The 17,710-nt window shown below is 43.1% G+C and overlaps 1 protein-coding gene across 1 annotated transcript in view; it reads right to left on the bottom strand.

Annotated features, from left to right (window-relative positions):
• SEMA6B (semaphorin 6B) overlaps nt 1-17,710 on the bottom strand; it is a 170,250-nt gene that overhangs the window by 36,853 nt on the left and 115,687 nt on the right. Inside the window, exons 10-11 of the mRNA XM_069741317.1 lie at nt 5,329-5,546; nt 2,974-3,105 (exon numbers count right to left, since the gene is read on the bottom strand). Of these exons, the coding sequence (XP_069597418.1) occupies nt 2,974-3,105; nt 5,329-5,546 (350 nt within the window). The remainder of the gene's footprint in view (nt 1-2,973; nt 3,106-5,328; nt 5,547-17,710) is intronic.

Raw genomic sequence — 17,710 nt, 5'->3', positions numbered from 1 at the left:
CAAATACTTCAAAAACAAGATCGACCAAACAAGGCAAACCTTTACTTTTCCACCACCCCAACCAATCCATATACCAGACCTCTGCCCTTCCCCAATAACTTCCCTCTCCAACATCACTGAAGGAGAACTTACTCGTCTCCTTTCCAAATCACACCTCACCACCTGTGCACTTGACCCCATCCCTTCCCACTTGCTCCCCAACCTCACTAACACGCTCATTCCAGCCCTAACCCATCTCTTCAACCTATCTCTATCTTCTGGTACTTTCCCCTCTGCCTTCAAACATGCCACCATCACACCCATCCTCAAAAAAGCTAACCTTGACCAAACTGCTATGCCCAGCTATCGCCCCATATCACTGCTCCCGTTTGCTTCCAAACTCCTTGAGCAGCATGTCCATGGTCAACTTTCCTCCCACCTCTCATCTAACTCTCTCCTTGACAACGAGGTGTATGGAGCGGAGCTAAATGTGAAAGAGGTGTATGGAGCGGAGCTGAATGTGTACGAGGTGTATGGAGTGGAGCCGTGTGTGTATGAGGTGTATGGAGCGGAGCCGTGTGTGTATGAGGTGTAAGGAGCGGAGCTGAATGTGTACGAGGTGTATGGAGAAGAGCCGTGTGTGTATGAGGTGTATGGAGCGGAGCTGAATGTGTACGAGGTGTATGGAGCAGAGCCGTGTGTGTATGGAGCGGAGCCGTGTGTGTACGAGGTGTATGGAGCAGAGCTGAATGTGTATGAGGTGTATGGAGCGGAGCTGAATGTGTACGAGGTGTATGGAGCGGAGCTGAATGTGTACGAGGTGTATGGAGCGGAGCTGAATGTGTACGAGGTGTATGGAGTGGAGCCGTGTGTGTATGAGGTGTATGGAGTGGAGCTGAATGTATATGAGGTGTATGGAGCGGAGCTGAATGTGTACGAGGTGTATGGAGCGAAGCTGAATGTGTGCGAGGTGTATGGAGTGGAGCTGAATGTGTTCAAGGTGTATAGAGCGGAGCCGTGTGTGTATGAGGTGTATGGAGTGGAGCTGAATGTGTACGAGGTCTATGGAGCGGAGCCGTGTGTATGAGGTGTATGGAGCGGAGCTGAATGTGTACGAGGTGTACGGAGTGGAGCCATGTGTGTATGAGGTGTATGAAGCGGAGCTGAATGTGTACGAGGTGTACGGAGCGGAACCGTGTGTGTATGAGGTGTATGGAGCAGAACTGAATGTGTATGAGGTGTATGGAGCAGAGCTGAAAGTGTACGAGGTGTACGGAGCGGAGCTGAATGTGTACGAGGTGTATGGAGCGGAGCTGAATGTGTACGAGGTGTATAGAGCGGAGCTGAATGTGTACGTGGTGTATGAAGCGGAGCTGAATGTGGACGAGGTGTATGGAGTGGAGCTGAATGTGGACGAGGTGTATGGAGCGGAGCCGTGTGTGTATGAGGTGTATAGAGCGGAGCTGAATGTGTATGAGGTGTATGGAGCGGAGCTGAATGTGTACGAGGTGTACGGAGCGGAGCCGTGTGTGTATGAGGTGTATGGAGCGGAGCTGAATGTGTAAGAGGTATATGGAGCGGAGATGAATGTGTACGAGGTGTACGGAGCAGAGCCGTATGTGTATGAGGTGTATGGAGCGGAGCTGAATATGTACAAGGTATATGGAGCGGAGCTGAATGTGTACAGAGCAGAGCCGTGTGTGTATGAGGTGTATGGAGCGGAGCTGAATGTGTACGAGGTGTATGGAGCGGAGCTGAATGTGTACGAGGTGTATGGAGTGGAACTGAATGTGTACGAGGTATATGGAGCGGAGCTGAATGTATACGAGGTGTATGGAGCGGAGCTGAATGTGTACGAGGTGTGCGGAGCGGAGCCGTGTGTACGGAGCGGAGCCATGTGTGCAAAGTGTACGGAGCGCAGCCGCGTGTGTAGGAGTAGCTATGTGTGGCCATTATACGGTACGAAGTATCATGTGTGCCCAATATGCAGTATGGAGCATCATGTGTGGTCATTATACAGTATGGAGCATCATGTGCGGTCATTATACAGTATGGAGCATCATGTGCGGCCATTATACAGTATGGAGCATCATGTGCGGTCATTATACAGTATGGAGCATCATGTGCAGCCAATATACAGTTTGGAGCATTATGTGCAGTCATTATACAGTATGGAGCATCATGTGTGGCCATTATACAGTATGGAGCATCATGTGCGGCCATTATACAGTATTGAGCATCATGTGTGGCCATTATACAGTGTGGAGCATCATGTGTGGCCATTATACAGTATGGAGCACTGTGTGGCGTGGCCATATTTTTTTGTTTAGAATTATTCTTTATGAAACAGTGTGATCAGCAGTGCTAAATGGGTGTGGTTGGGACGTGGATATGGGTGTGACTAGTTATGAATGGGTGTGGTCAGAGGCGTGGCCTAAAATTTGCGGCGGTGCGCAAGTGCCCTGGTGACTAGGTGGTTTCTGGTGCTCCAGGACTTCAGTTTCCATGTGGAACATGGGCCAGGGAAACAACAAGCTAAAGCAGATGCCCTGTCGAGGCTTCCCTGTCTAATGACTGAAGGTGCCAAATACATGTTATGTGCTGGGAGGGGTTAATCAGCTATTACAGGGCCCGGGTGGTCTCTTATAAAAATTGTAAACTGCACTTTTTTTGCAATTTCAACGTACTTGGAATTTTTTCCCTGCTTTACAGTTTATCACATGACAAAAATAATGATTTAATTTAAAAGCACAACTCGTCCTGCAAAAAAACAAGCTCTCATATGACTATGTGGATAGAAAAAGTTATGACTCTTTGGAAAAAGGGGAAGAAAAAACAAACACAAAAAAAAAACGGAAGATCGACTGGGGGTGAAGAAATTAAGGAATCATGCTTTGCTAACAACACACATCAGGGTATTAGGAAAGGAGGAAGAGTTCTTAACACTAAATCAAATTTACAATTCAAAATTTTCTTTTGATATATTGTACTCACCGTGGCTTTGGGACTAACTCCTCTGGAACAGGCGTCCATACGGAATCTGGAGTGCGCTGCTCTTTAAAGCGACCTGAGAATATCAAAGCCACTTGTTCCATGTCAAATACACAGACAGCAGAGCCCTGTATACTGGAAAAAGGCCAATATCCCACAATCAGTGATCAGTTAACAATCAGCATAGGGCCAAGTATACATGCAGTAGATTTTTCCACCTCCAGATTTTGCTGCAAATCAGCTTGTGTAACATGCAGATTTCACACTGGCTTCATTGAATACAGTGACATCTGTCATGAAAATCTGCAACTAAATAGCCATTATGCAGATTTGAAATCCACACCTCTGGTCATCTTCTGAATCCCAAATTCTACACCATATACGTAGATGACATTTGTTTCACCTCAGTAAATCCACAAGCCACAATTTTCTGACTCATGTTGACCTACTTTAATATTCCTATCGGAATTGGCTGTGTACATACCAGTGCTGAAAAGAACTTCTTAGTTCTTTGCACACAAACTTGAGGCCATCAAAGATGCGGTTATATAGGTAGATTATGTGATAAAAAGTTATAATGTTGTTCGTTTCCCTTCTCTTTGTCTGCATGAGCCTTTGGTGTTTTGAATTTACCAAATGATGTAATATCTTATTTTAGGCTATTTTCTTTATAGTGGTTTTGAGTACTGCACTTAAAAGAGGGCTTTTCACCAATTTTTGCATGATGAACTGGATGCACCACGTACTTAAGGCTTCAGAGTGGAATAAAAGAACGTATAGCAAAAAACACTGCTGGCGCTTCTTACTAACTGCTCATAAGGTCAGAATAGATCCCCACTGCTGCAGCTGGACTAGTGCAGATAAATATAAAGGTTCTAGTCTAAAAATGGTTATTTAAGGCAACTATATAAGCCAGCCACATTTAGCCTATAGCAATCCCTGAGGAAGGAAACCGTGTTTTCCATATTTTCTTCTTGCGTTCCAAAGCTTCTCGTTGATGTAATCTTGAAACTACCCCCTGGAGCTTGACTGTTTAATGCACACTGTAGACATCTCAGTGAACGTTGCCAGCCAGAGCACGCCACAGCTTGGAATGCATTATTTCATCTTGATCTTTGCGGGACATTACCACACTCTATTCAGCCTTCAGAACAACAGGCTTTTTATTTATAGCGGCAGATGTATTCTTGATTGCATTGTACGGTTTATGTATGAGCCAATGGACAACCATGTATAATTCTCTATGTGCCACATTTATGTAAAGGTAAGTTTTGAATGGTTATTAATAGTCTGTGTACAGATTGTGAGCTTTTTGTATTTTAGGAATTTTCTATTTAATTTTACCTATTGGCATATGGGCAAATAACTATTTTCTTTTATAGTGGAATAAGATGCACCGAACGTAAAATACAAAGCCCAGAAGTGTGGAGCTACTAATTCCAGTTAATATTCCCACTATTCTGTGCTACGTAATATATCTGCAGTGCCTATATATTCTGCACACTCTGGCTAGCAGGACCTGTGGACTCAGGTCATGCGATTCTGATAACATCATCAGAGTTCCTTCTGCGTGTCTATGTTGCTGCCTGTTTATGATTGGTCATTATCATACAGGTGGCAGAAGTACACGCCCCCAGTGAAAACTATCTGATAACACCCATGTGAACTTACTAAAAGTTGACTTATTAGGTGACAAATATGTAATTGCTAATATCTCCACAAAGGAGAGGCGAAATAAAATAAAAAGGTTTTAGTCCGCTCTGCAGCCACTATTACATTATGTGTCCAGTTCAACCTGAAAAATTTGATGGAAGGTCCTCTCAGCTCTCCAGGCACAAATAGGTTTAAAATCCTAATACACAAAATTTTTCCCAATAATATGTAACATGTTAATAAAACACAATTCATTGTATATTTAACCGCTCAATGAATTGACTGGTTTAGTATGTATGTATGCATTTAGTTATGTATTCTATGTCTAAGAATACAGTCTGAAATTCATAAGCAAGCTCAATTTTACTTGTATGATAAAGTTTGTCTTGCATTTTTTTAATACGGATTAATTAACAGAAAAAGCAAGCTCTTGCTATTGATTTCTACTATGTAACATATAAACTGTTAGGATTTTGCTCTACTTGCCAGTCTGAATGGTCATCACATGACTACAAGTAAATTTTTCTCAAGGGCTGGACATCTCCTTGAATGGTCTATAAGGCTCACAAATAAACAAGAGTTTTCTTCCTTCTAGAAAAGAGCTAATTTGCATCCTGTTATTAAGGTAATATTTTGTTTGAAATTTCCAAGTCACAATATATTCGAGAACAGATAAATATCCCTCAAGTTTCAGAAAAAGGTTACCTGTTCGCTGGGGTAGAGAAGAGAGCAAGAATAACTGGTTTTCCTTGTAAAGTTAGGATCTCACTGGATGACTGTATTACATTGAAGTAAAAATGAGAGTCTCCAGGGATGGAGCAATTGAGCCGAGCTTTCAGGAAGGAAGTGAACTGCTTTTCCAAAACACGTTGAGATCCCCCCATATCATTTTTGCATACACGAGCAACACGTGACACAATCACCTGGAATATTCATAAATGCAATATTAGTGCATATGCAGTAAGAGAAAAAGGGAAGCAATACAGAATGATATATCAGAAATTGATGTGTTTCCACAGGAGGTTTCATACATTAAAAGGAATGTGTCATCATCATCAGAAAATAATCTGCTACTTAAATCAAGTTTATCTTTTAAATGTATTTTTTTGTTGTTAATGTATTGTATTAAAGGAAATCTGTCAGCAGGTTTTTGCTACCTCAGCTGAGAGCAGCCTGATGCAGGCAAAGATAAGCTGAATCCAATTATGTATCACTTAGGTTACTGGGTGTAGCCACAGACACACAATTGGAGGTTTAAGATTTAGTTTAAGATTAAGCAGAGCTGAGAAAGCTAACCCCACCCACACCAGGCTCTGTATATACATCGTCTACAGACAGTGAGCTGCTTATCAGAGGGGGTGTGTCAGACACACACGCAAAATTGCCATGACATATCCTTACGTCCAAGGTTGGTAAGCACCAGCCAACCTGGAAGTATGTGTTAGGTGTCGAGTTCCCACCGCTGCACAGGGGGAATCTCAAGCCACCTCCGCTGCAGTCTCCCATTCTTCTTCAGCTGCAGTGGAGCCTGCTAAGCGGAGACGTCGGACCCAGCGTCTGGCTCAGTCAGATACTGTGCGCTTGGTTACTGCTGATCTTGCAGGCTCAGCCATTGTAACCAGCGCTGCTCAGTGGTGAGCAGACGCTCCTGGGACTAAGTCCTGCTTTTCCGCTACTGAGCATGCCCAAGAGACGACCTCTCATTGGAGGTCGGGGGTCACATGCTGAGGTCCTGAAGCAGTTCCTATTGGACCACTAGGAAGGTACTGGAGACCTTTCTCTATAAAAGGTTTCCATGGCCGCACAGCCATGCGCTAGTATCAACTTATGTTTATGAGAGTATGAGCTTAGCTACTTGGTGGTCTGTGTCAGCATGTGCTCAGGGTTGGCTGTATAGTCACTAGAATTCACTACTAGTGACACGTTATTAAATAAGGGGATTATACCAATACTAGTATTGGTTGTATGTTCACTAACAACATGTTTACGAACAGAAAATAATTGGTATCTATGTCCTCAGCATACAATATTTAAAAAGCGGAATAGTCAACTGGTCTAGTACAGTTATTCTGAGTAGGTCCACAGATGCCACCCCATGGGTGACCAGCCACCGTTCCCATATATTTATAAACTTTTTTATTGAGTTCCTTTTAAAGTAACTAAGTACCTCTCTCCAGGCATATGGTATTAATAATTTTAGCTTTCAATTCCTCCAATGTTGGGGTATAATGGTCTAACCAGCGCAATGTTAACTATTTCGTGGCCAGAAACAGAATGGAGGTAGGCCCAGGGGATCTTAAATCTGCCCCCACCCCCAGAAGGCCCAGTATGCACACCCTAGGATCAAGTTGTATGTGTATGCTGAATACTTTTTTAATCAGGGAGGTCACCCCCACCCAGTAGTGCCCTATATCAACACATTCCCATAGCATATGCATCAGATGGGCCCCAATCATACCGCATCTCGGATATGAGTCTTTAGTCTGAGCCCCGATTTATACAATATATTAGGTGTCTTATATACCCTGTGGATAAGGAAAATTTGGGACAATCTTTGGGACTCAGATAGAGATAGTATAGGTGTTGTTTCTACTGTAGTATTTCATTCCACTCTTCTTCAGATATGGGGCCAAAATCCTCTTCCCACTTTGATCTGACCAACATGGGATGCTTATCTAGATACAGTAACAGGGTAATAATATCCTGTAAATGGAGGAAATAAGGCCCTTCTTATTAGATGCTGTAGTGATTAAATCTAAGATATAGTGATTAGTGATATCTACCTTAGTAGTCTTAATTTGTGTCTGGAAGGCACGACAAAACTGCAAATACTGATTGATAGAAGGCTCTATGTGTGGAATGGCAAACCTAGAGAGTATATGATCAAAACTTTGGATTGATCCGTCACATATTATTTGGGTCAATAGCAAACTCCCTCTGCGTTCCCATTCACCGAAGCCCTCTAGTTTAGCTATTTCACTTAGTTTAAAATTGTGCGACAGAGGGGAATAGTTTATGAATCCCTTGATACGGAGAATGTCCTTGCCTCTATCCCAGGTTTTATAGATCATATTTAGAGTGTGAACCATTGACTCATTTTCCCTGAGAAAACCAGCCTCAATAGCTAATAGTGGTATCTCCCATTTAGTGCCCTCCTTTATTAGCTGACCCGAAGCTCCATAGTGGTCAGTTGTACTCCAGCCCTGAAACTGCTGTAGCTGGGAGGCTATGAAGTATAACCAAGCATTTGGAACTGCTAGGCCCCCATTATACTTTCCCCTTTGCAGGGTTTCAAGTTTAATTTTGCGTTGCTGTGTTTTCCAGATGAGTTCCCGAAACGGCCCATGTATTTTATGAAAGAAAGACATAGGAATCAAAATCCAGAGTATTATGAAGAAAATAAAGGAGTTGTGGCATTAGGATCATTTTCAAAAGATTGCTTCTTCTCACTGGAGACATCGGGAGGCAACACCATGTACCCACCTTAGACCCAAATGTTAACAGCAGGGGGGCTAAATTATATGAATGAAAGTTCTGAGGGATAGCAGAGACTATTACCCCCAAATATTTAAAAGAGTTTACTGTTTGAATTTGTGTATGCTCCAATGATTCTTCCTCTGAAAGAGGATCAACAGGCCTAAGAACCGATTAACTCCAATTAATTAGAAGGCCGGCCATTTCTCATATGTTTTAATTATGTACATTACTGGTCCTATAGAAGTGCCTAGGTCCCCGAAAAAAAAAGAAGCATATCATCGTGTACAGAGAGATTTTCATCTCTGTTGACCCACACTGAAAGTGTGGGAATTACCTAGCAACCAGGCAACCCCCACATGTGCTCAGGCTGGCTAGCAGCCGTAAATCATACTGCTGAGTCAACAAAATCTAAATCTCCGTGCAGTTACAAATACTCGGAGACCACCTGAGTGTGCTCGGAAAAACCCGAGCAATAAATACACTCGCTCATCACTACTGGTAACCCATCTGAGCCTGGGTTCTTCTCCTTTTGGGATCCTTGAATAGCCTCCTCCAATTCATCAAGTTCAATTAGTTTGTCTAATATATCCCTCTCTAGATTTGATAATTGTGGCAATGAAATGGTTGCTAAAAAGTTCTCTATTTCTTCTGAATTGGTGACGCTTCTAGAAGAATAATAGAAAGAAAAGTAATTATACAGAGTGTGGAGAATATCTTCATCCTCCGTAACCATGACCCCAGTGGAAGAGACTAGTCTAGAAATGTACGAGAACTCAATTTGAGCTTTAACAATAGTTGCTAGCTAGTGGCCCATACTTTCACAATCCATAACATATGTATGTTTTGCAAAAAAAGTTTTTGTGCAACTAGTCCCAATAGGTAATTTTTCATTCGTTTTGAGAATCTTTCATATTTTCCGCAGTGCTAGCTGAGGGGTTTGATATTAATTCTGATTCGGCTATGTCGACCCGCTCTTGTAACTTTTGGGTGTATTCTCTTGTTTTAGTTTTCTGTTTACTAATTTCACCAATATAGAGCCCTCTAACAAATGCTTTCATAGTATCCCATACTATTAACCTCGAAGTGGAGTCCATATTAATGTTAAAGTATTTCCGCAATCTGTCGTGTAGAGAACCTCCAATAGTCTGAATCCAAAATGGGTTTAACCACCATATGTTCTTGGTGACCAAGTCCTATGTGCCCAATCTCAGTTGTACCCTTATGGGGGAATGATCTGATATGGTTCTTGGTAAATATTCAACCTCCTTACCAGAGACATCAAATTCACATTTCCAACTGCCAAGTCAATTCTGGATAACGAATGGTAAGACATTGAATAACAAGAGTATTGTTTAATATTGGGGTGCTTAGTGTGCCAAATATCCATCAAGCTCCGATAGAACTCTGGATAGAGAGGTCTGTGAGACTCAGATATGGTTCCTGTACGGGTGTAAATACATACTAAAATCCCCCATCATGAGTAAGGCACATGTATAAGTGTGGAGCAGAGTGTATTTTTTTTAGCACCTCACCGGAGTAAGGTGGAGGGATATAAATGGCTACTATAAGGATTAGGGTGTTCTATATAGTACAAAATATGGAGACAAAGCGAGCCTCTGAGTCTACCATGACTTTGATGCACATGAAAGGGTTGGCCCTATGAACCAGAAAACTCACTCCTCTTGAGTGTGTGCTATAGGCCTAATGATATTCAAATAACATTCATGACCTATGCAATAGATGCGTCTTTTCCTTCACCATATGTGTTTCCATTAAGTATATTATTGCTGGTTGGTAACTATGCAACCACGAAAATAGTGTGCATCTCTTGGATGGGTCACCCAGTCCTCTGACATTCCATGCTATAAAATTTACGTTTTTGGACAAAAAGCAAAGTATCTAGCATATGATATCACTGTTGTGTCGACTTGCAGAGACAGCACACTAGCAAGTAACTGGTCATGCATACAACAGTTCCCTAACCCAACTACATATAAAAAACTAATAACCCATAAAAACAACTTAATAGACATTCCTCTGCTAATAAGAGGATTGAGGCTTTGTATGTCCCTGAAGTCGTGTGATGAGTTGCCTCTATTGTTGTTATATAGCTCACCGTCCATTTGAATTCCAGCCACTCCGCTTATCTAAACAGGTATTAAGGTGCTACCTGACATAAATCAGACAAAAATTGAAAAATATTACCATTTTTTGGATTATAAGACAAACTTTTTTCCCCAAAAACTTGAGGGGAAAATGGGGGTGCGTCTTATAATGCGGATATACCTAACCGGTACCGTTGCTGTAGTCCACAGGCTGGTATGAGGGGGTGCCCAGCGGTGCTGTGGGTGTGTCCGACACTGTTGCAGAGGTCTCCGGCGCTGCTGCTGGGGTCTCCAGTGCTGCTGCGGGGGGGCTCTTCCGACATTTTGTGAAAGGCAAGAGCCCCCATAGTTCCATGGTTTCCTGGGCGGTGGACTCCGGGAAAATGGGCACCGGGGGCAGTGCATGCGCAGATGGAGATCTCGGCACCAAGATCTTGGCAGATGAGATCTCGAGATCTTGGTGCAGAGATCTCCATCTGCGCATGCACGCCTTATTTGTATTTCTGCAGAAAAGTCTGGGTAAATGGAAGTTTTAAATCCATTAATAAAGAGATCTTTAAGTTCCCAGATTTTTTTTAGAATAACGTCTTTGTCCAGTAGTGCAGCATGCGGAATGACACCTCCTTTCCTGTGGTATTATGTAGCCAGTTTTCAAAAAATCACACAGGATCCTTTCCTTCCACTTTTTCGGGGACCCCCACCAGCCATATATTATTATTATTATTATTATTATTATCCTGTTTTCTAAATTGTCTGTCTTATCCAACAGTAGGGAAATGTTCTACACAGTTGTCTTAAGATCTCTAATGATTTGAGGCATTTTATCCTCCATACATCCAACCCTCTTCTCCAGATCCTCCACTCCTTCATTTACTGTATGGAGGTCCTGTTTAATACAGTGAATATCCTCCTTCGTGCTGCCCATTCGTTCAGTTACCATTGCTAGGGTAGTGTTAGACAAGGAGACTGCTGCAAATACATCTCTCATAGTTGGATCAGGGACATCATGCTGTTAAAGAGCACACAGCACAGACTTGTTCCCTTTGTGCCTCAAGCTGCAGGGGAGTCACAGAAACTCTAGCAAAACGTTCTAGTCTTGCAGTAGCATCTGCTGCTCTGTCTCTAGCTGGAGCAAGTGGTGTAGGTGTAAGGGGTGTACTGGGACCGTGTGATGCCCCACTCCCTTTCCTCATGAATGATATTGTATATAATTATATATGTATAATGTTTTTGATGCTGCTATGTACATATATTTATATGTTGCGTAGAAAGGGAAAGTACAGTACCTCAAGATGGACACTAGATGGGGGTACAATAGTGTACATAGTTTACATAGGAGGCGCCAACTGTAGATAAGATAGAGGGTTTTCTTTTTCCTAGTGAGTAGGGGCCATAGAGCCCAGTCAGTGCAGTCAGCTCCGTAACGTTTTAAGCAAAGGGCCCAGCCGTCTAGGGCCAGTGGGCCAGAAGTGCAGCAGAATAAGAACGCAGGTCGCTCCAAGATGTGGCAGCTTTCTACATGGGCAGATGCCCTCATGTCTAGTGAGACAAAGACAAGGGAACTCCTGAACGTAGTGAAGCTGAACAGGGAGGATGCTGCGGTACCAGTCGAGATGGCATGAACTGGGTGCAAACTAAAGGACATAGGGAAGAGTACAGGGAAAGTGAAGGACGTGAAAGGTGCAGATCTCTGTGCTGATGCTGTAACTGATGTGGACATGCTGCGATTGAAAACATGTAAAGTTCTACGTTTAAAGTTAGAATTGGACTTCAGCCGCCCAGATGGGACCCTGACGGTGCAGATGGTGTAGCTGAAGGTACGCTGGAAAGGGGACATTGTTTTCATGAGGCAGGAGACCAGGGCGATTGTAAACAGATATTCTCAGCCATGACTACGGCCCTGGCGCTCCGTCACAAAGGAACCATTTTGAAGGATTCATCTTTCCTCGGCCGGGTCTCCTCTCCTACTTTCCTGCTGCGTGTCATGATTTATCTCCTCAGCTATGTCCCTGGAGCACAGACCGCAGACCGGAGACCGGTCAATTCTGGGCTGCAAGAGTGAGTTTAAAACAGGGTAACCGATGATCTTTCAGGATAGAAACCAAGAGCTGTGTAAAACACTTCTTCTTCGCAGTCCAGACTGGTGATCTAACAAGCTCTTAGCAGTGATCTACATAAGGGAATAATAATAATAATAATAATAATAATTTTATTTATATAGCGCCAACATATTCCGCAGCGCTTTACAAATTATAGAGGGGACTTGTACAGACAATAGACATTACAGCATAACAGAAATACAGTTCAAAACAGATACCAGGAGGAGTGAGGGCCCTACTCGCAAGCTTACAAACTATGGGGAAAAGGGGAGACACGAGAGGTGGATGGTAACAATTGCTTTAGTTGGCACTCCTCCCTAGTTGGAACTCCTAGACCATGTATTCCCTGCCTAACTGAAAGCGACAGAACAAAATAAATAAAGAATAAAATAAAGCAAGGAAAATCCTAAAATGCTCTACTTTTGAGAGCCCAAACTTATTAAAAAGTACCAATACAGCATGTTTGTTTGTTCCATCATGGCTCTATCTGCACTTGTGCCTTCATTTTAGAATATCTGGATTTGGATGACTTCTATGCAGGCGCTTGGCCAAAGGTCCCAAGTGCACTGTAAAATTCTGGCATGGTCCTAAGTACTCATATCCTGGCTGAAAAGAGGCTGCGTTATGACAGTTGCAGCAGCTTACAAATTGATTATTAAAAAATGTGTTATTTTTTTAATGATAATGGCTATTTGTATAAATACAGTAGAATATGAAGGAAAATCTTCAATGTACATAAAAGCCATGAATCCCCATCCAGGGTCAGGACAGATATATTTCTATATCAACTACTCGGTTTCCAGTTGTTTAGCTACTAAGGCTCCAAATCTGTCTGGCACACCAATCACTACCATACAACTGAATTTATGAGCAGGATCTGAGAGTGCAGAAATAAGAATTTATGGACAGCAAGATTTGAGTGATGTCACGGTTCTGAGATAAAGGGTATGATAAGCACTGAAGACAACCATATGAGCAGAAAAAAATCATAAAAAATAACTTTTATTGGTATACATTAAAAAATACCACAATGGCCCTAATAAAATAATAATGTAAACAGGTGTAGGAGGGTCAGAGATAGATTACACCCAGATTATAATAAACCTGGGGTAAAAAGAAAAAAATGCCAAGTCAAACGTATTTTTCCGGATACAATTAATTTAGCAAAAATACTAAGTATGTGGAAAAGATCGAAGGGAGATAGAAATTGTCCACCATAAATGACCCTTCCTACCAGCAGAGGTTGGCACCCTAAATATTCGACATGGCGCCCCACGTAGGCTAACCCTGTCTGACCCTCAAAAGGACCCCCTAAACAAGTCACCAACACCCAATATAAAGAGCTTTAGTGCAAGGATTATATAAACTACCTCGGACATATGCTGTGTGTCTAATGAGCAGAGAGCCATGATATAGCTCAATGTTTCTACAATCCTTGGCAAAAATTATGGAATCAACGGCTTTGGAGGATGTTCATTCAGTTGTTTAATTTTGTAGAAAGAAAAGCAGATCACAGACATGGCACAAAACTAAAGTAATTTCAAATGGCAACTTTCTGGCTTTAAGAAACACTAAACAAAATCAAGAACAAAAAATGTTTTAGTCAATAATGGTTATTTTTAAACCAAGCATAGGGGAAAAATTATGGAATCACTCAATTCTGAGGTAAAAATTATAGAATCACACTGTAAAGTTTCATACCCAAAAATAACACCTGCATCAAATTAGATCTAATCCTTAGTCTGCATCTAAAAAGGAGTGATCACACCTTCGAGAGCTGTCGCACCAAGTGGACTGACATGAATCATTGCTCCAACATGAGAGATGTCAATTGAAACAAAGGATAGGATTATCAAACTCTTAAAAGAGGGTAAATCATCACACAATGTTGCAAAAGATGTTGGTTGTTCACAGTCAGCTATGTCTAAAATCTGGACCAAATACAAACAACATGGGATGGTTGTTAAAGGCAAACATACTGGTAGACTAAGCAAGACATCAAAGCATCAAGACCGGAAACTTAAAGCAATATGTATCCAAAAGACGAAAGGCACAACAAAACAAATGAGGAACGAATAAGTGGAAACTGGAGTCAACGTCTGTGACCGAAGTGTAAGAAACCGCCTAAAGGAAATGGGATTTACATACAAAAAAGTTAAATGAAAGCCATCATTAACACCTAAATAGAAAAAAACAAGGTTACAATGGCCTAAGGAAAAGCAATCGTGGACTGTGGATGACTGGATGAAAGTCATATTCAGTGATGAACCACGAATCTGCATTGGGCAAGGTGATGATGCTGGAACTTTTGTTTCGTGCCGTTCCAATGAGATTTATAAAGATGACTGCCTGAAGAGAACATGCAAATTTCCACAGTCATTGATGATATGGGTCTGCATGTCAGGTAAAGGCACTGGGGAGATGGTTGTCATTACATCTTCAATGAATGCACAAGTTTATGTTGATATTTTGGACACTTTTCTTATCTCGTCAATTGAAAGATTGTTTGGGGATGATGAAATTATTTTTCAAGATGATAATGAATCCTGCTATAGAGCAAAAATTGTGAAAACATTCCATGAAAAAAGACACATAAGGTCAATGTCATTGCCTGTAAATAGTCCGGATCTCAATCCAATTGAAAATCTTTGGTGGAAGTTAAAGAAAATGGTCCATGACAAGGCTCCAACCTGCAAAGCTGATCTGGCAACAGCAATCAGAGAAAGTTGGAGCCAGATTGATGAAGAGACTGTTTGAGACTCATTAAGTCCACGCCTCAGAGACTGCAAGCTGTTATAAAAGCCAGAGGTGGTGCAACAAAATACTAGTGATGTTTTGGAGTGTCTTTTTGTTTCATTGTTTTTCATGATTCCACAATTTTTTTCTCAGAATTGAGTTATTCCATAATTTTTACCCTATGCTTGGTTAAAAAAAGTAACCATTACTGACTACCACATTTTTTGTTCTTGATTTTTTTAGTGTTTCTTAAAGCCAGAAATTTGCCATTTGAAATGACTTTAGTTTTGTGCCATGTCTGTGATCTGCTTTTTCTCTACAAACTTAAACAACTGAATGAACATCCTCCAAGGCCGGTGATTCCATAATTTTTGCCAGGCCTTGTAGTAGTAATATATTTTTAGAGCTATCAGCTCTAGTAAAGAAGAATGTCTGTCTCTATGAAACATCTGAGTAAGACAACCCTTGACCTGGTCTTAAGATGCATGTCATGAAACAGACTCCAATCTATATATATATACATAATTGCCTAAGGGGTACTTCTGTCTGTTTCTAACTTCCGTCTGTCTGTCGAGGAAATCCCGGGTCGCTGATTGGTCATGGCTGGCTGGCCACGACCAATCAGCGACAGGCACAGTCCGGCCGTGAATTGGCCCCTCCCTACTCCCCTCCAGTCAGTGTCCCCTCCATACTCCCCTCCAGTCGGCGGCCACATAGGGTTTTAGCAGTCCGTTACACAAACTGCGTTACACAGCGGCATAACGCGGTGTAACGCAGTCTGTTAACGCTGCTATTAACCCTGTTTGACCAACTTTTTACTATTGATGCTGCCTATGCAAGAAGCAGCGGTAAACGCCTGTCCTGGATCCGGGGGCCAACGGAAGGTGAGTATACAACTATTTTTTATATCTATTTTTTATTTTAATTATTTTTTAACAGGGATATGGTGCCAACATTGCTATATACTACGTGGGCTGTGTTATAGACTGCGTGGGCTGTGTTATATACTGCGTGGGCTGTGTTATATACTGCGTGGGCAGTGTTATATACTGCGTGGGCTGTGTTATATACTGCATGGGCTGTGTTATGTACTGCGTGGCTGTCATGCTCGTGCCCAGACTGGTTGGCGCGGGTGTGTGGCCCCACTGGACCACAGACCAAACTTCCCTGGAAGGGGCGTAACTAACTAGGTGTTCGCTGGTGCCTCTGATGGTGAGGTCAGACTTGTGCAATAGGAAGCTACCAGGTACCACTCCAGGGTGGTGTCTGGCTGTGGCTACTGATCCCACCGGGGAACGGAACATAGACAGGCAAGCGGGCATGGCTGGCACTCTGGCAGACAGGCGGGCACGGCTGGGACACAGGCAGACAGACTGGTACAACAGAGACACTGGCAGGCAGGCGGGCACAGCTGGCTCTCTGGTAGGCAGGCAGGTACGGCTGGCTCTCTGGCAGGACAGGTAGAAACCGGTCTGCAGACAGGTATGTAAAACAGGTAAGAACCTGTTCAGACAGGAGGACTTAAGAAAAGGTAGAGGAAGACCGCAAGAGCGGATGTAGAGCAAAAGCACAGGAGCTAGAGCCAATAACAGAGATGCCGGAGGCAGAGCCAAAAGCAGGAGGCGGAGCCAAGAGCTGGGAAAGTAGAACCGCAAAGAGCGGTGCCAGGTAGAACCGCAAGGAGCGGAGCCGCAGAGTGAAGCCACAGAGTGCAGAGCAAGGTCAGAGTGCAGAGCAAAGTTACTGAAAGCAGAACTAGAGCTAAGCCACAGAGTGCAGAGCTGAGTGCAGAGCAAGACACAGAGTGCAGAGCTGAGAGCAGAGCAAAGCAAGACACAGAGAATGCACAGCAGGGAAAGGAAATCAAGACAGGGATATAAACGAACACAGGAACAGGACTAGACTAAGACAGAGTCAGGAACGAAACAAGGCACAGAGACATGGACACAAGCCAGGGTACGACGCCCCTCTGGGTGGCGGACATAGGCCAGGGTACGAAGCCCCACTGGGTGGCTACACAAGGACATAGGCCAGGGTACAAAGCCCCACTAGATGGCTACACAGGACACAGACCAGGGTACAACGCCCCCCTGGGTGGCGGAACACAAGAGTCACAGAGACATGGCCTGGCACTTCAGCAGCTAAGAACTGACTGAAAGAGTAAGTTGCACAGGCCCCCACCAATGGGTGGGGATGTCTTAAATACAGGAAGCCTCATGGCGATTGGCCAGGGACACCTTAGCAAGGTGCACACAGTCTCTATAAGAAACAGGAGTTGCTGGCGCCGACCCCCTATGCACACAAACAGAGCATGCACAGAGCAAACAAAAGACATGGGGCACACAGCATGGAGCTGGAAGCAGAGAGAAGTCACCACAAGGCCCAAAGAAGTAAGTGAGTTTGAGTGTAATGCAGGTGGGGGATGGGAGGCCATGCTGTGATGCCAGCAGGGTTGTTACAGTGGCCTGTGTTATATACTGCTTGGGCTGTGTTACATACTACGTGGGCTGTGTTATATACTATGCCTCTGTGCTATATACTACGTGAGCTGTGCTATATACTACGTGGCTGTGCAATATACTGCGTGGCTGGGCAATATACTACGTGGCTGTGCTATATACTGCGTGGGCTGTGTTATATAGTACGTGCCTGTGTTATATACTACGTGGC

This window comes from Ranitomeya imitator, chromosome 1, assembly GCF_032444005.1.
Source record: "Ranitomeya imitator isolate aRanImi1 chromosome 1, aRanImi1.pri, whole genome shotgun sequence".
Lineage (NCBI taxonomy): Eukaryota > Metazoa > Chordata > Amphibia > Anura > Dendrobatidae > Ranitomeya > Ranitomeya imitator.
Note: the sequence above shows the minus strand (reverse complement) of the source record. Positions and strands in the feature narration are given on the sequence as shown.